General features: G+C 43.3%; 1 protein-coding gene across 2 annotated transcripts in view; it reads left to right on the top strand.

The window, feature by feature from the left end:
- The first annotated feature begins 979 nt into the window (after positions 1–979).
- The window catches only part of LOC138969574 (leucine-rich repeat and coiled-coil domain-containing protein 1-like), a 48,770-nt gene continuing 30,411 nt past the window's right edge, over positions 980–19,338 (top strand). For both annotated transcript variants that reach the window (XM_070342431.1, XM_070342422.1), the window contains exons 1-2: positions 980–999; positions 10,452–10,565. In XM_070342431.1, the coding sequence (XP_070198532.1) occupies positions 10,545–10,565 (21 nt within the window). In that variant the 5' untranslated portion in view covers positions 980–999; positions 10,452–10,544. The remainder of the gene's footprint in view (positions 1,000–10,451; positions 10,566–19,338) is intronic.

Below are 19,338 nucleotides of genomic sequence, written 5' to 3'. Positions count from 1 at the left end.
CTGGCGAAAAAAATGTCGATGCACCTCTAGCCCTATGTATCTGCTAGTGGTACCGGTCAGTATTGTCCACAACCAACCACTCAAAACGACGTACTTTGCCGTAACCTGACCCTGGGGTCCGGAGCCAAATCGCCGACCGGATTTTTGAGTGGGCGTGGTTTGCAGCGAGAGTTATCTTTTCCTAGCTTGCCCCATGCTACCTTTAGACCACCAAGAATCTGAGAACATCAGGTCTTAAAAAAGAGGAAATCTTAAAATGGGGGTAAAATGACAGAGGTCAGGGCCAGAACATCTGAGAAATCCGAGGGGAGGTCTTAAACTGGTTGCAGGGGTGGGGTGACAATGGGGGGTCACTGTGTTTCGTGCAGAAGGATGCAACAGAAATTAGAAGTGCAAGCAAAAAGTACAGTCGTGACCCAGTATTTGTAGCCCTGATTGAATTGATGATCGCTTTTATGTCCTGACATAGAATAATAAAATGTCTTCTTCTCGCACAAATTGAATGATTAAAAGTGTACTGTTTTTATCGTCACGCGGTATTAACAGCTATTGTGTTTTCAGCGTAGCAATAGGGTCCGATATTTAGACGAGACAAGTATAATGCCGACGAGTCGAAGACGAGTCGCATTATACTTGTTCGAGTCTAAATATCGGACCCTATTGCTACGCTGAAAATACAATAGCGATTATATAGCTGTTCTGACCTTGATTTGTTGTTCCAAACTTACAAAATAACAGTTTTTGCGTCGATGCGTTGATCTCAGGTTTTGATAGCTGACGCCGTTTCTTATGCGTATTAGTTTTGCGCAGGCGCCACACTGACTTGTTGATTGAAACATCGTGTGGTGCAGATGGGTAAACCGGAGCATTATGCTTTGATGATCGGAAGAGACCATCCAATCACAGCCCCCGAATTCCCCCACGTGTCCATCAGAATAGCTATATACATCAATGTGTGTCAAGACAGCGCACGAAAACTGAACAACAGGAAGCCAGAAGGTCAGCTTGTCAAATATGTTGTTTGTGAAGCCAGGTTTTCTCTTTCCCGTGAAGATTAATTGACAATTTGATATTTCTGTAGTTTAATTAACGTATTGTTTTCATTCCTTTGTTTAATTTCATTGTAGACTTTACTGTCCCATTGTTGGGAAATTCGAGTCACTTCCTCCCACTGGAAAGCCAGCAAGCCAGCAGAAACGAAAGTCGCGCGTTACCTCACATACTTCCCGCAGTGGGGCACTGCGGTTATGAAATTAAAGGCCCCTCCTGTTTTTGGAACCGCAGGAGCTTTCTAGTTTGCTGTTAGGTAGATTTTTAGTTCCTCTTTCCTGTCATGCTCTCTTTTTCTTCATGAATTCTTTTCTTTTTTCTGCCTTCTTGCTCATTCACCTGTATTTTTTCCAAAAAACTCTTCTCTTGCCGCTTGTCTCGCGATTCATGTATAGTTTAATCTGTTAGTGTTCTGATGTAAGTCCAGCAGTAGATAGGTTAAGCCTATTTTAACATACTGGAAACTGGTAATCTTCCAGTAGGTATTAATTTAGTTTTACTAAAGCCTGCTGGGACACAAGTAATGGGTTAGTGCATTTGTAAACAGGAATCGCTTGACAAGTGGCCCCCTTCATCCCCCCCTTCCTCGTCCTGATATGGCTCTGCGTAGTCGGTTGGACGTTAAGCAACAAATAAACAAACAAACCTCACATACTCTCTCTCTCTCTCTCTCTCTCTCTCTCTCTCTCTCTCTCTCTCTGTGTCGTGTTATGTTGGCTTGCCTTATAAGTTAGTTGATCTTCTGTGTGTGTGTGCGTGTGCGTGTATATATATGTGTGTGTGTGTGTGTTCTGATAACGTATGGTTGTATATCTGTATATCACATGTCGATAAAAAATGATCTTATTCTTATATTACTATTATTGCGTGTGTCTGCGTTTCATCATAAAAAGTTTGTTCCTATGTATTCCCATTTCGATTATAACCATTTTGCTTAGATCAGGACTAGCTGTAAGAAAGGTCCTACGGACCTAATGCTATCTTTCCTGTAATAAAGTTCAATGTTTCAGTTCAATGTTTCTCTCTCTCTCTCTCTCTCTCTCTCTCTCTCTCTCTCTCTCTCTCTCTCTCTCTCTCTCTCTCTCCTCTCTCTCTCTCCTCTCTCTCTCTCTCTCTCTCTCTCTCTCTCTCTCTCTCTCTCTCTCTCTCTCTCTCTGTATTTACGGGTGTGGGGCTGGGGCTGCGTGTGTGTATTGTGTGTCTGTCTGTCGTTCTATCTATTGATCAGTCTGCCTGTCCCATTGTTGGGAAATTCGAGTCACTTCCTCCCACTGGAAAGCCAGCAAGCCAGCAGAAACGAAAGTCGCGCGTTATCTCTCTCTCTCTCTCTCTCTCTCTCTCTCTCTCTCTCTCTCTCTCTCTCTCTCTCCTCTCTCTCTCTCTCTCTCTCTCTCTCTCTCCTCTCTCTCTCTCTCTCTCTCTCTCTCTCTCTCTCTCTCTCTCTCTCTCTCTCTCTCTCTCTCTCTCTCTCTCTCTCTCTCTCTCTCTCTCTCTGTATTTACGGGTGTGGGGCTGGGTCTGCGTGTGTGTATTGTGTGTCTGTCTGTCGTTCTATCTATTGGTCAGTCTGCCTGTCGTTTTGTCTTTATGTCTGTCTGTTTGCGCCGGATGTCTATATCACTACCCCTATAGCTATGTGTCTGTGACGGAAACCAAAACTTTCAGTGCTACAAGGCGCGGCTCAGGCAATTTAATCAAGGTCTCCTTTCTACCCTTGGAAATCAATTTCAAACCGCGAATTTGTCAATCACTAGCCTTGGGAGCATCGACCGTGTGTGTGTGTGTGCGTGTGTGTGTGTGTATGTGCTTGTGTGTGTGTGAATCAGACTCTGTGTGTGTGTGTGTGTGTGTGTGTGTGTGTTGGGAGGAAGAGATGGGGACTGAAAAGAGGAAGGGGAAGTTATGGACAACATGCAGTGTGTGTGGGAGGGGATGACATGGAGGAGGGGTTGGGTGTGAGAACGGGGGTTGGAGTAGCAGACAAGCTACATGGCAGTTTTAGAGTAATTGGGTCCCAAAGGAAATGCGGTTTTTTTTTCGAATGAAGCCTTTCTTATATCGTTACAAAATATTTAGTTTTTTATTTCTCGTTTGGACGTAGCGATCAAAAACTAATAGTGCTCCTTAATTGTTATGTTATGTTTTGTATTGCTTTCCCCATTTTGCGAACACTTGGTGCTTGAGAAAAATAGCAGTGTCAACAGCTCGTTTGCTGCTTTTGTGTTTGCTTGTTTGGTTAGTTCCTTGTTTTTGTTGTTGTTGTTTGTTTTGGTTTGGTTTGTGTTGGTTGGTTACCTGGTTGGTCCCTTCAAGAAAATACAACTTTTGCACGGTCAATATAAATCCCGAATCATATTCTTCGATTAATGTAAGTCACGCGTAAGGTTGGTCCAACGGTGTCATTGAAACAAAATTACTGATTGGGTAAGAAGCGTCGTTGACGCTAGTCTAACGCTCTGTGATTGGTTGAAACGTCTTTGACACAAGAGTAGGATTTCATTTTGATGGATGCTTAACAGGGGTAGCGGTTGTTACCATTCGCAAAAAAAGTGCTATTTTCTGTTTGAGTACAGGAGGGGGTGGGGGCAAGGGGGTTATCCTGTCTAGGCTAGCAGGGGCAAACTCGCAAATTGACAACGTCTCTTTCGGTGGAAAAAGATTATTAAACCTAAAGAGAGGTGGTTGGTAAATATAGAGATAGTTCATGTGTGTGTGTGTGTGTGTCTGTCTGTCTGTCTGTCTGTCTGTCTGTCTGTCTGTCTGTGTTTGTCTGTGTTTGTCTGTCTTTCTGTCTGTCTGTCTGTGTGTCTGTTTCTATCTGTCTGTTTTGTGTGTGTGTGTTGTGTGTATGTTGGGGGAGTGGGTGGGGCGTAGGAGACTGGTGCGGTGAGAGTGCGATGCCTGGCGCTTGGTTGCCCACACACGATGTGGATGGGACAGTTTCTTTGACGGCCACCTATTCCACTTGCCCACTCCCCTTCATGAACATTGGGAGGGGGATGAGGGGGGGGGGGTCTCTTCTGCTTCCTCTCCTGACGGGGGTCCCGGCAGGGCTTTGTGTCGACTCTTTTCCTCCTAGTGTACACAAATCGTTGGGGAGAAGAAAATACAGTTTATTATCATCGGACACAACAAGCTTGACCACTCACACTGAAAGAAAGATGTCAAAAAGCGGTCGAGGGAAATCAATGCCCAGACATCCCAGCAGTAATGCAGGCATAACAAATAGGCTGCACCTTACGAGAACTGGCATCCTCCTACTCCAAACAAAACACAGCGCAGCCCTCCCTTTAAGACCCTCCGATTTAAGACTTGGCCCTTTCTGACTGACCTGAGCAATCACAAGACTCGTAGTAATAAGCAGTGTTAGACCGTCCGTGGACGACAACACTAAATGTTATTGAAGCTATACCTTTTGAAACTTTAAACACTGATGGATTTTAATGGCTTCCGCAACTTTAGTTGACCTTCATCAAATGTCAAGGTCACATCGGGATCAAGTTCTGGTTGGAAAAAGAAAAGCACCCTTGTTTAACGTCTTTGAAGCTTGATCTTTGAAAATTGTCATCGCTCCCGGGTTTGATCGTCACTAAACATGACCCAAGTCGGGTTGATCTTGCTGAAATGTTGAAGGTCATACGGGCTATAATCTCAGGTTATTAGGCAGGAATTATATCATTTTCTTGAATGTTTATGGACCCAGCGCGCCAGATAATGTCCGAGTCATTTAACGTAAGACGACTGTGAGTTGTATGAGCATTCTCTTTCCTTGTTAGGACTATTTTCTCCAAGTTTTCTGTTCATAACGTATGTAAACTACTCTCCATTTGAAGATTCCCACCTTTTTAGGACCCGATTTAAGACGACCGTGAGTCGTATGAACATTCTCTTTCCTTGTTAGGACTATTTTCTCCAAGTTTTCTGTTCATAACGTATGTAAATTACTCTCTGTTTGAAGATTCCCACTTTTTTAGGACCCGATTTTTGGGGCTCTTATAAAAAAAAAAAGGAGGGCTCACCGTAGGCTGCAGTTCATCCAGACTGGGAACCTTCCAGGTCTGAGACAAGCCCCCATTGGGAACAGAAACAGAAACTCATTGCTTCGTAATAGGTGTGTGAAAGGGTAGCAGTCACGTCCGACGACTGGGAGAACCACAGAGGGGCGACATTCTGTCCGCCTGATTTATTGGAACTGTCTAGGAACTCTTCGAGCAAACTTTGTTGAAACTGAAGGGAGCGTACATGTAATCTATCCCTAGGGTTGATAGAGTTTTGCTAAAGTACAATAGGGACTTCGGATAGAGTGGAGGAGACCTACACACAAACATACAGACATTCACGTGTACAGAGGATTGCACACACAGACAAATGAACACAGGCAGAGAAACGATCGAACACACAGATGGACCAACACAGACAGACAGACAGACAGTCAGACAGATGGTCGAACACACAGTCGGGTGAACACGCAGATTGACGAACATAGACAGACATACGGTAGAACACACAGACAGATGAAGACGGCCGTACAAATACACACAGACAGACAGACGGGTGAGCACACAGACAGATGAAGACAGCCGTACAAAAACACACACACAGACAGACGGTCGAAAACGAAGACAGATGAAGACAGCCGTACAAAAACAGACAGACAGATGGTCGGTCACACAGACGGATGAAGACAGCCGGACACACAGACAGACAGACGGTCGAACACACAGACGGATGAAGACAGCCGTACAAATACGCACAGACAGACAGATGGTTGAACACACACACGGATGAAGACAGCCATACAAATACACACAGACAGACAGATGGTCAAACACACAGACAGATTAGCACACAGACGGATGAACACAGACAGACAAACGGTCAAACACAAAAACAGATTAGCACACTGACGGATAGACACCAAGGATAGCTAAAGGCATCCGAAAATTGCCATAGAAAATATAGCTGCCGATTACAGCTGACCTTAGCCGCCTTGCGCATAGCTCTCTTCGGCTTGCGTCGGAAAGTAAGGTTCAAGGAAGCAGCATGGTTTAAGTGCGAGTAGTAAATGTGTTTGGGTAATGAGAGAATCAGCGATTTCGGGAAATGAGGGAGAGAAAGTAAATCGTGTTTTGATTGTGATGTATGGAAAACGTCCAGTGATTGGGACAGACTACTCCCCCCCCCCCCTCCCCTTTCCCATTCCGAAAGTACCTACACACAATCATATTCTCTCTCTCTCTCTCTCTCTCTCTCTCTCTCTCTCTCTCTCTCTCTCTCTCTCTCTCTCTCTCTCTCTCTCCCCCTATCTCTCTCTGGGTCTCCCCCTTCTCTCTCCCCCCCTCCCTTAATCTCATTGTGTCTATCTCACTGACTCTCTCTCTCTCTCTCCCCCTATCTCTCTCTGGGTCTCCCCCTTCTCTCTCCCCCCTCCCTCAATCTCATTTTGTCTATCTCACTGACTCTCTCTCTCTCTCTCTCTCTCTCTCTCTCTCTCTCTCTCTCTCTCTCTCTCTCTCCCTCCCCCTATCTCTCTCTGGGTCTCCCCCTTCTCTCTCCCCCCTCCCTCAATCTCATTTTGTCTATCTCACTGACTCTCTCTCTCTCTCTCTCTCTCTCCCCCTATCTCTCTCTGGGTCTCCCCCTTCTCTCTCCCCCCTCCCTCAATCTCATTTTGTCTATCTCACTGACTCTCTCTCTCTCTCTCTCTCTCTCTCTCTCTCTCTCCCCCTATCTCTCTCTGGGTCTCCCCCTTCTCTCTCCCCCCCTCCCTCAATCTCATTTTGTCTATCTCACTGACTCTCTCTCTCTCTCTCTCTCTCTCTCTCTCTCTCTCCCTATCTCTCTCTGGGTCTCCCCCTTCTCTCTCCCCCCCTCCCCCTTCTCTCTCCCCCCCCTCCCTCAATCTCATTTTGTCTATCTCACTGACTCTCTCTCTCTTTCTCTCTCTCTCTCCCTCCCCTATCTCTCTCTGGGTCTCCCCCTTCTCTCTCCTCCCCTCCCTCAATCTCATTTTGTCTATCTCACTGACTCTCTCTCTCTCTCTCTCTCTCTCTCTCTCTCCCCCTATCTCTCTCTGGGTCTCCCCCTTCTCTCTCCCCTCCTCCCTCAATCTCATTTTGTCTATCTCACTGACTCTCTCTCTCTCTCTCTCTCTCTCCCCCCTATCTCTCTCTGGCTCTCCCCCTTCTCTCTCCCCTCCTCCCTCAATCTCATTTTGTCTATCTCACTGACTCTCTCTCTCTCTCTTTCTCTTAGGCTCCTCCTCCCAACATTCTCTTTTTTTCCTTCCTCTATCTCACCCCCCCCCCCCCCCTATTTTTCTCTCTCCCTCTCTATCCCCCCCCCCCCTCTCTCTCTTTCTCCCTCTTTGTGCCAACTCCCCCCCCCCCCCTCCCCCATCTCTCTCTCCACCCCTCTCTGGTCAGTGTGCCAGTGAGAGCGTGTGGTCTCTTGCTGCACATGAGAATGACTTGTCGGGTGATTGAGCGTTCCCTTGTGACGGATAAAGCTGCGATTGGAGGGGGGGGGGGGGAGGTCTTTAGGGAGAAGTGATTGCAGGACGGATCTTTCATTATGGCAGGCTGCTGTTCTTCTGTATGACAGATATCTGGTTGCAACCTCTCTCTGTCCCAGCCTCTGGCCATGTGTGTCTCTTCGATCTCTCCTCTCTCTCTCTCTCTCTCTCTCTCTCTCTCTCTCTCTCTCTCTCTCTCTCTCTCTCTCTCTCTCTCTCTCTCTCTCTCTCCTCTTTCTCTCTCTCTCTCTCGCTCCTCTCTCTTTCTCTCTCTTTCTCTCCACCTCTCTCTCTCTCACTCTCTCTCAAACTCTGTCTCCTCTCGCCCCCTCTCTCTCCCCCTCTCTCTTTCCCTCTCTCTCTCTCCTCTCTCTCCTCCCTCTCCTCCCTCTCTCCCCCCTCTCCCCCCTCTCTCTCTTTCTTTCTCTCTCTCTCTCTCTCTGTCTCTTTGTCTCTCTCTCTCTCTCTCTCTCTCTCTCTCTCTCTCTCTCTCTCTCTCTCTCTCTTATCTGACTGGGCGGAAGACAACAGTAGAATAGAGGAGGAACAGGGTGGCTTCAGAAAAGACCACTCTACTGTGGACAATATGTTTGTGCTATATGCTATTGTCCAGAGGTACCTTCTTAAAAGATCTGGTAAGGTCTACATATGTTTCGTAGACTTCCGCAAGGCTTTTGACTCAGTCAATAGGGCTATGTTATGGAATGTATTACGCAAGCACGGGGTTGGCGGAAAGATGTTGAACATCCTGCAAAGTATGTACAAAGGAGTGAAGTCTTGTGTTCGCACCGACGATGGCCCATCGGAGTTTTTCCGTTGTCCATGTGGAGTCCCACAAGGTTCTGTGCTTTCACCAACATTGTTTTCATTCCTGATTAATGAACTGGCACTTGAAATGTTTCAAAACGGTAAACATGGAATACAGTTAACACCTGACGTGATGCAGATTCTCATATTGCTGTTTGCCGACGATGTACTCTTGATATCCTATAGCGCAGCCGGGTTACAGAAACAGATTGATGTGTTAAAACAGTTTACGGATAAGTTTTCCATGACAGTCAACCTGGATAAGACAAAGGTAATCGTTTTTAGAAAAGGAGGATTTTTGGCAGCAAATGAAGCCTGGAAGTACGGAAACGAGGACATAGAGGTTGTGAACAGTTACAAGTACTTGGGGCTAAATTTCACCACAAAATTGTCATTGACGCAAATGGTCAGCGATCTGGCCTCAAAGGCAAAGATAAGAACTGGCCAAATCCTAAGATGTTTGTGGAGGCTAGGCAACATACCTAGAAGCGTATTTTTTAAAATATATGACGCACAGGTCCTCCCGATCTTAATGTATGGATCTGAGCTGTGGGGATTCCAAAGGTTTGAAGCTCTTGAGAAAGCCCATTTGTTTGCATGCAAGAAGTTTTTGTGTGTAGGACGACAAACACCAAACAAGATGGTATATGGTGACTTAGGCCGCTACCCACTTTATGTCACTTCGTCGGTTCGCTGTATTAAGTATTGGCTGAGAGTGTTACATTTGCCAAGCGAAAGACTCCCAAGGAAAGCATATGACATGATGAAACATTTACAGGGTTATGGCAAGAAAACATGGTCTCATTATTTGAAAGAAATGTTATGCATGTACGGCTTTGGAGATGTCTGGCTGCAACAAGGTGTAGGCGATTTGAATCGATTTATAGCAGTATTCAGACAACGACTGTTTGATTGCTTCCAGCAAGACTGGCACGACAGCATCATGAACTCGGAGCGATTTGAATTTTATTCGCTCTTTAAACAAGAAATTCGCGCTGAAGTGTATATAGACCATATTCAGCTCCGCTGTTTTCGAGATGCATACATACAATTTCGATTTGGTATTTCACCCATAAACACTCACAAATGCCGCTATCGAACTGACGTTGTACCGGGCCTTTTGATTTGCCCTGTATGCAGAGAGGACGTGGAAGACGAGAAACATGTATTGTTTGTATGCAAAGGATATTGTGATTATAGACTTGATGTCAAAATACTAAGAGAAAAAACCCAGAGTGAAGATGCGAACAGTATTTTACGTGTTATGTCTGTAGATAAAGGGGATTCAGTGGTGCATGTGGCCAGATTCTTATATCGTGTTTTTCAAAAAAGGAAAAGTTTTTTGGACTAGTTACCCAATGTGGAACAGGTGAACGAGACGGCGATGTGTTATACATAGTTTGTGCCGTGGAATGTTAGAGCAGGTTTGATTGTAAATAATGTATGCTGGTGTAGTACACTTGTGTTGTTGTACCTATTCAAATTGTTGATTTTTGCGCTGGAAATGTTTGTATGTTAGAAAGAGAGAGAGAGAGAGAGAGAGAGAGAGAGAGAGAGAGAGAGAGAGAGAGAGAGAGGAGAAAGAGAAAGAGAGAGAGAGAGAGTTTGTGCCGTGGAACGATAGAGAATGATTGAAAGCCGATAATGTATGTTAGCACTGTATGTTAATTCATGCGCTGGATATGTCTTTAGGTTTAAGAGTGAGTGTGGGAGTGTGCGTGCGTTCGTGTGAGTATATGTTAGAGAGAAAGAGATAAAACCGGTTGATTGTCCATAAATACAAACACACGGCATGTATTACTGACCCCCCCTCCCCCACCCCGTTGAAATGAACCTTGTGTGTTTAACCAATAAAATGTCTTACGTCTTACGTCTCTCTCTCTCTCTCTCTCTCTCTCTCTCTCTCTCTCTCTCTCTCTCTCTCTCTCTCTCTCTCTCTCTCTCTCTCTCTCTCACTCGCAGCATGTGTGCTTGTTAATATAAGCACGTATGTGTATTATGTGTCATTGTCGCACATAAGGAACTGTTTTAACTATTCGTATTGTTAAATAATTATTCTGCGCCTTTTTGTCCCTTTCAGATTCAGGTGGCGTACGAGCGAGTGAGTGGAGAGAACGCCGAGAACAAGCAACTCCTGCTGGCCGCCCAGAGAAAGGATGAACAGTCCTCCTCCATGCTCACCGAGCTCACTGCGGTCAGTATACTTGTGTGTGTGTGTGTGTGTGTGTGTGTGTGTGTGTGTGTGTGTGTGTGTGTGTGTGTGTGTGTGTGTGTGTGTGTGTGTGTGTGTGTGTGTGTGTGTATGTGTGTGTGTGTGTGTGTTCCTGCGCGCGTGTGTGTGTCTTTTGTCTGTTTGCTTGAGCGCTTACACCGGTACTTTCACATTTATTTTTGAAACAACAAGTCGAATAAAATCCAGAGGAACCTAATCAATCATTTTTTAAGAAAAACGGTTTAATACGATATGTTTGTGACGCCAAAAAATGTTCAACAGGACCGATTTTTACTGTGACACACGGACGCACGCAAGAAAGAGAGAGAGAGGGAGGGTGGAGGGAGGGAGAAAATAAGAGATTACAATTGTTTTCGTGATTAAGAAGAATAGAGAAAAACATGGGTAACCGCAATAAGGAGTGGTAGATTTCAGTAGATCGTGTCTTTCTTTGTCTGATCATTATTCTCCAGCCTCGAGCTGTATCTTATGTTCTTTTTTACATTTAGTCAAGTTTTGAATAAATGTTTTAACGTAGAGGGGGGAATCGAGACGAGGGTTGTGGTGTATGTGTGTGTCTGTGTGTCTGTGTGTGTGTGTAGAGCGATTCAGACCAAACTACTGGACCGATCTTTATGAAATTTGACATGAGAGCTACTGGGAATGATATCCCCGGATATTTTTTTTTTCGATAAATACCTTTGATGACGTCATATCCGGTTTTTTGTAAAACTTGAGGCGGCACTGTCACACCCTCATTTTTCAATCAAATTGATTGAAATTTTGGCCTAGCAATCCTCGACGAAGGCCGGACTTCGGTATTGCATTTCAGCTTGGTGGCTTAAAAATTAATTTATGACTTTGGTCATTAAAAATCTGAAAATTGTTAAAAAAAAACAAACAAATTTTAAAACGATCCAAATTTACGTTTATCTTATTCTTCATCATTTTCTGATTCCAAAAACATATAAATATGTTATATTCGGATTAAAAACAAGCTCTGAAAATTAAAAATATAAAAATTATTATTAAAATTAAATTTCCGAAATCGATTTAAAAACAATTTCATCTTATTCCTTGTGGGTTCCTGATTCCAAAAACATATAGATGTGATATGTTTGGATTAAAAATACGCTCAGAAAGTTATAAAGAATAGAGATAAAGAAAAGCGTGCTATCCTTCTCAGCGCAACTACTACCCCGCTCTTCTTGTCAATTTCACTGCCTGTGCATCGAGCGGTGGACTGACGATGCTACGAGTATACGCTCTTGCTGTAAAAATGCAGTGAGTTGAGTTTCATTCTGTTAGTTCGACAGCTTGACTAAATGTTGTAATTTCGCCTTACGCGACTTGTTTTCTCCTTGTCATCCTTTTTCGGGGAAAAAAAGCCTTTTTGTCCTGACAGAAAAGAGACCAAAACTTGAGGCTAATTCTTCCACTGCAAAACGGCCAACGATCTCTAACCAGCTTCAAGATACGTATAGTCTGTAAAAAAGCCTTTAATGGTGGAAGTTTAAGGTCTGCACATGTTCCAAAAATAGTACTTTTCTATGTTTAACCGAGAACAAACAACCCGCAGTTGTCAAACGAAAAAGAAAGAAAAGGTCAATGAATGTCCGAAATGTCATTAGTGACAGGAAATAATGTCCTGGATTTAGTGTGTGTGTGTGTGTCCATTCATTATCTGTAGTCAACGTCTATGGGTAATTATCTTCGTAGAGGATAATGCTATACCAGGTGAAGTAATGACAGTTCAAAGTCGACGTTCGTGGAGGCAGTGGGGAGAGAGAGAGATAGAGAGAGAGAGAGGGAGAGAGAGGGAGAGAGAGAGAGAGAGAGAGATAGAGAGAGAGAGAGGGAGAGAGAGGGAGAGAGAGAGAGAGAATTGAATTGAATTGAATGGAATTGAATTGAACTTTATTTAAAAAGGGGTTAAGATTTAAGGCTATGCAGGAGAGGGGCTTATGGTATGAGAGAGGAAGCGAGGGAGGAAGACAAAAGTTTAGACACGCACGAATTGAAGAGAAAGACAGAGAGATATTTAAGGATAAGCGACGGGGAGAGGGAATGGGTTTAAATGGCTGCCGAGAGACAGAATCTTTCGGGGAGCGAAAGACGACAGGAGAGATAATAATAATAATAATAATAAGAACATTTATATAGCGCTAAATCAAAAACTTTCGTTAAAAAGGCTTGCTCTAAGCGCTTGACATCTAAACTAAAACGTCATTCACACTCTTTACAATGATGTACAAGAACTTCATGTCACACTCTTTCATTTAGTATAGCACCATTCACACAGTTGTTGTTTAGAAAAGATGCGAAGACGTAAAAGGGGGAGAGGGTGCAAGGGTTGAGAGGGCGAAAGGAGCGAGAGACAGAGAATAAGAGAGAGAGAGAGACAGAGACAGAGAATAAGAGAGAGAGAGAGAGAGAGAGAGAGAGAGACAGAGAAAGTTGTGTCCGTGTCTGTGTCGTAGCTGACGTCGAACATCGACTTAAGTTATACAGCAGGTAAACATTTATTCACTGAACTTTTCCTTCTCATTGATGAGTTGGCAATATTAACTCAAGGAAATAGTGTTTGTTGATGACACACACTCGTTGCAGTCGAGAAGGTCTTTACTCCAGTAAAATTAACATTTTGTACAAACAGCTGCGCATGGTGTGCTCCAAATGCTTAGGTTCTCGTGTAGACCATTAGAGTAAACCGGTCATTTAAACGCACACCATTATATGTAAACCACCACAGATCCACCCAGGTGTTTACATGAGAAGACAGTCCCTCCACTAGGCAAGGCAAAGGCAAGGTAAAGAGTTTTTATTCAAGAAACCCCATGGGGGTACATGAACAAATACAAGAAAAAGAACGAAATGCAAACTGTTTCCACATATACATAAGGTCATTCCGATGAAAATGAAATAAAAAAAAATATGAGGATTTCATAACTCAAAAATAGAAATTCACGGGTCTTCAGCCTGGGTTTTTTGTGTGCAGAGTGGGATTTTTTCAAAAATTAATTTTGTAACCGACACCAGTGTCAAACTGCGAAATGAATGCAGTCAAGAAAATCCCCACTGGGAAGCAGCCAAGCTGTTACTTTTTGTTCTGTGAAATGCTGACGCCTTTATCCGGCGTAAAAAAACTTGTACTAATGTTGGGTGGTTTATGTGATTATCAACACGGGGAGGATAGCACCATTAAAACAAGTCGTGCATTTGTCGAAGAGGAAGTGCTAAATCCGACACCGTGTGTGTTTTCAGCATTAAGAGGATAATATTTGGCTTGTGATGTTTGCCAGGCGTGAAATCAAGTGCTTCGATTTATCGGAAGATATTCGTGGCCTCCTAAAACGGTTTTGTTGTTTGCTCTTTGAGTTTAGGTCTCAGAAAAGGTCTAGGGGAGAGGGAGAGATTGGTGTTTTAGTGGTGGTGGTGGTGTGTGTGTGTGTGTGTGTGTGTCTCTCTCTCTCTCTCTCTCTCTCTCTCTCTCTCTCTCTCTCTCTCTCTCTCTCTCTCTCTCTCTCTCTCTCTCCTCCATCTTACTCTCTACCTTTCTCTCTCTGCCCCCCATCTCCCTCGCTCTCCCCTCTCTCTCTCTCTCTCTCTCTCTCTCTCTCTCTCTCTCTTTCTCTCCCCCTCCTCCATCTCACTCCCTCCCTTTCTCTCTCTTTGCCCCCATCTCTTTCTCTCTCTCTATTTCCCTTGTTCTGCCCCCCTCCCCCCCCCTCCACATCTCCCCATCCTTGCCAAACATCAGTTTACGAGAGAAGAGGACCAAATTATCGGCTTATCTGTTTGTCGGTCCATTAGGCAGACATAATGTCTCTCCGACTCTTGCTCTGTCCAAAGCCATCCTTCCTGAACCCGGTTTATTGTCAAGCGTTAACACAGTTGTGGTTTTAACATACTTCACTTTCCAATCCCCCCTCAGTCCCCTAAATTTCTACCGTCCCAAGTTCCTTACTCTAGCACATAAACCCACCTTAACTACCACTCCACTCTCTAACTGAACAAAATTTACTTCGACTCCAAACCCAGACCAGTCATTCCCTCCAGGGTTTATAGTCTAGCTTTGTTGCCGTTTTGGGTCTTAAACCCCACCGAGAATAAAACAACAACAACAGAAACAAGAAGGGTCAGTTATTGGATCGTTTCAACACATAGACAAAAACAAAACTTCTATTAGTACGTCGATCAAAGAGTCTTTGAGGTTGACTGACACACACAAAAGTATTACACATTAAATAGAAAATTAACTGAGCTCTTGAAAAACAAATGTCAATTTGTTTTGATCTCAAGAAGGCTGTATGGAGTCAAACACCGCCTCTTCCCGCTACCCATACCCAGCTTCCCCACTGCGGCACCAATCCCCCCCACCCCCTCCCATCTTTATATATCCTTTTATTTTTTCTTAAGTGAACGATGATGATGATGATGATGATGATGATGATGACGATGATGATGATGCAGATGATGACGATGATGATGATGATAACTACCAATGACGAAAATAGTAATCCTAAATAAAGGACCATGACAAAAAAAAAGATAACACCAAATGAGCACAAAGAAGACAATAGAAGCAACAAAGATATCAATTTGTGATGAAATTAAATTTGCATAAAATAGCGATGCATATCACCATGGACAATTATCATTATGCAAGTGGTAACGCACTTGCGCTCGAAAGCGAGAGGTTGCGAGTTCGACCCTGGGTCAGGGCGTTAGCAATTTTCTCCCCCCTTTCCTAACCTAGGTGGTGGGTTCAAGTGCTAGTCTTTCGGATGAGACGAAAAACCGAGGTCCCTTCGTGTACACTACATTGGGGTGTGCACGTTAAAGATCCCACGATTGACAAAAGGGTCTTTCCTGGCAAAATTGTATCGGCATAGATAAATAAAATGTCCACCAAAATACCCGTGTGACTTGGAATAATAGGCCGTGAAAAGTAGGATATGCGCCGAAATGGCTGCGATCTGCTGGTCGATGTGAATGCGTGATGTATTGTGTAAAAAAATCCATTTCACACGGCATAAATAGATCCCTGCGCCTTGAGTCCGAGTCTGGAGATACGCGCGCGATATAAGACTTCATATAACATGCCTAATAATGCAAAGAGACAAAATAAGAAGAACAGCGAAACATAAAGATACTGGAAATGAGAAGATTCTAATACTTCCGGGTGGAAAAATCACACACATATCCCATTACAAATATAAACAAGCTATCAAACAACAACAGCAACAATGTAAAAGTATTTAGTAGTCTTTGAAAAAAAAACATTTCCCTAACTGGCCAATGCTGCCACTTAGGATGTTGAATCTGAATTCCACCATGCGAGAGCACAAAAAAATAAATAAAAAATACTGCGATTGCAAGGTTTCTTTTGCATGACGTTTTTTTTTTATCGGTGCTTTTGAAAAGTAACACGACCGTACGGAAAGCGTGAAACCCACGCGGACGATGCAGTTGCGAAGACGAGAAGCACGTGCTCTACAGGATGTGATCACTGCTTTGAAAAAAGAAAGTTATGCAGGTTTTATATTGAGTTTTGAGGTCTTGAATCATTCACGATCCCGCCGAAGCTGTTTTGGTTTTTTTAGAAAAACAAACGGCATCACTCGTAAACTGACTCCTTTTTGGAAGTGTATAAAACATGTAACACTGGAAATCTATCACAAACAAATAGCACTATATCATGCAGCATAGGATGATTTTTCGGAATAAATTTAAGAGCTTTGTTCTGACTAGTTTTCAACTAAAGTTAATCGGAAAAATGTCATTCCTACTGCTAATTTGTTAAGAATAAATATGGAGAATGGGTGAGCAGTTTTGGATAGACATCCCCGTACACTTGAAAGTTCTTGTTTCTAACTCCCCTCCCATCTGATTTTCACCGTAGCTTCCTTGCGATCCCTCCCCCCACCCCCTCCTTTTCTATTGCCAACCCCGTCTGTTTTCGTGGTCAAAAATAGGAATAGGACACAGACATAGACCTGGCTGTCCTGTCATGTCCCATTACTGTTAAAAGCAGGAAAAGAATAAGACAAACAGTAACTGTTCTTCTAAGTCCCGTGGCTTTCTCGTGTCTTGTCACTATCGGGACGTTGCAAGTTCCAACTTCTCTCAATCCCCCGTTCGGGATGTCTCTATAAACTGAATAAACTCGTGCCAACAAGTTAAGCCACCTTGATACAAATCTGAAACGCAATATTGAACCTATAGACTAGCTTTATTCATGTTTAAAGTAATCAAGCATTGTTCATGTTACTTACCCAACTTTTTTGAGGACAGGACCTCATAAACAAAAAGTGTTCAATTACACTTAAGAAAATGGGTCTTAAATGAGTATAGGACAAACAGTTTTAAAATAAAGGAACACAAAACCCTAACGGCAAGGCGCAACTGATAAATGTTTGGCAAGCATGAAGAATATTCATGTCTTTCATTTGTATGTGCAATAAGTCGTTCCCAGCTCTCTGCTTAACGTCGGAAGTGGGTCTTACACAACCTATAAGATGGGTTTTCGGTTGAAAACTAAGCCTCTTCGCGTACTGAGTAATGTTTAACCTAGTGACGTCATTATGTTTAGATTTGAGATATTTAAAAATCCGTTCTAAGCACTCAGTTGAATAACGCTACTGTTGTTTAGAAGATGCCAGCAGACATACCGTTCTGTAACTGCCTGTAAAAATACAGTACCAACCATTTGGCACCTGAATGCATCAGTTTTTGCTATACGATGTCACTTCTGACTTGTTTCGCAAGCCAAAAAGTAATGACCAAAACGTGTATTTTTGCCACAGTGGGGAAATGAGCTTTATCAAAAGTATCTACCTACGGCGTGTCTGTCTGGCTTACCGTGAAGATATATTCACGATCTTCACGTGTAAAAGCTGGGCTCACGTCACGTTTTATACGTAAAGATTGTGAGTATGTACTTACGGGAAGCCTTTGAGTAGATACTTCTGATAAAGCCCAAATGTAAACAAAGTTAATAAATGTATTGTTTTTGAAAAAAACTAAAGTTGCTTGACTTTGGAGCTTGAGTTCCCCCCCGCGGGTTAGGGGGAAGAATTTACCCGATGCTCCCCAGCATGTCGTAAGAGGCGACTAACGGATTCTGTTTCTCCTTTTACTCTTGTTAAGTGTTTCTTGTATAGAATATAGTCAATGTTTGTAAAGATTTTAGTCAAGCAGTATGTATAAGAAATGTTAAGTCCTTTGTACTGGAAACTTGCATTCTCCCAGTAAGGTAATATATTGTACTACGACGTTGCAAGCCCCTGGAGCAATTTTTTGATTAGTGCTTTTGTGAACAAGAAACAATTAACAAGTGGCTCTATCCCATCTCCCCCCCCCCCCCCCCCCCTTTCCCCGTCACGATATAACCTTCGTGGTTGAAAACGACGTTAAACACCAAATAAAGAAAGAAAGAAAGAAAGGAGCTTGAGTTGATTTGACATTTGTCTCAATTTAGCTTATAATCCTCCAAACATAAATGTATGATTTCCTGATCAGACAGTGTACTTTTTTTTAACAAGGCTCGTTCGGGATCACACAGTCGGGACAATGTGTTTCTTCTCTGTCAAAGAATAAATTAAATCTAGCTTTTTATTAGATTAATCAAACCATATTTTATATTTGCCGTTCGTGATGCGTCCTACATTTTTGTATCCCATTGACTCTCTCTCTCTCTCTCTCTCTCTCTCTCTCTCTCTCTCTCTCTCTCTCTCTCTCCCTCTCTCTCTCTCTCCCTCTCTCTCTCTCTCCCTCTTGCTCTCTCTCTCGCTCTCTCTCCCTCTCTCTCTCTCACCCTCTCTCTCTCCCTCTCTCTCCCTCTCTCTCCCTCTCTCTCTCTCGCTCTCGCTCTCGCTCTCTCTCTCTCTCTCTCTCTCTCTCTCTCTCTCTCTCTCTCTCTCTCTCTCTCTCTCTCTCGCTCTCTATCTCTATCTCTCCCTCTCTGCCATTAACCATTCGGAAGCAGTCGGCGCCGTTTTCCTTGATTTTAAGAAAGCGTTTGATATTGTTGATCACACAATTCTGTTAAAGAAATTATCTTGTTATTTAGGCGACACATCCTACTTACTTTTTTTCGTTCTTATTTAGCGAACAGAACGCAGTTTGTCTTCCTTAATGGTAACCGTTCTTTGATAGGACGGCTAATGCACGGCGTCCCACAAGGATCAGTTTTGGGCCCACTTTTATTTTGCATTTACATTAACGATCTACCACTCTATATATCAGACAAGATGGTTATTAATGACCTTTTTGCAGACGACTCGTCTCTTTACTCGTCCAGTAAAAGTTTACAATCTATTGAAACCTCTCTTCAAACGAGTTTGAACAACATATTTGATTGGTGTAAACAAAACTCAATGATTATACACCCAGGCAAAACTAAATGCATGGTGATCACAACACGACAGAAGCACCAACTCGCTCCTCTGAATCTTCATCTCAGTTTAAATGAGTCACCCATTGAGCAAGTAACCAGCCATCGTGTTCTCGGGGTCACAATAGACTCTGAATTAAAGTGGCAGTGCCACCTCAACCGTGTTACCAAAACCTTATCTAAAAACTTGTTCCTTCTCTCTAAATGAAAGCATTACGCTGATACCTCAGCACTCAAGTTGTTTTATTTTGGTCATATTTTACCTCATCTGAATTATGCATCTACACTTTGGGATGGTTGTAGCGATGTTCACTTAAAAAAAGTTAATTCTTTTCACCGTCGCGCAGCTAAACTTAT

The sequence above is a fragment of the Littorina saxatilis genome, linkage group LG1, assembly GCF_037325665.1.
Source record: "Littorina saxatilis isolate snail1 linkage group LG1, US_GU_Lsax_2.0, whole genome shotgun sequence".
Classification (NCBI taxonomy): Eukaryota; Metazoa; Mollusca; class Gastropoda; order Littorinimorpha; family Littorinidae; genus Littorina; species Littorina saxatilis.
This window is presented reverse-complemented; position numbering and strand designations above follow the sequence as displayed.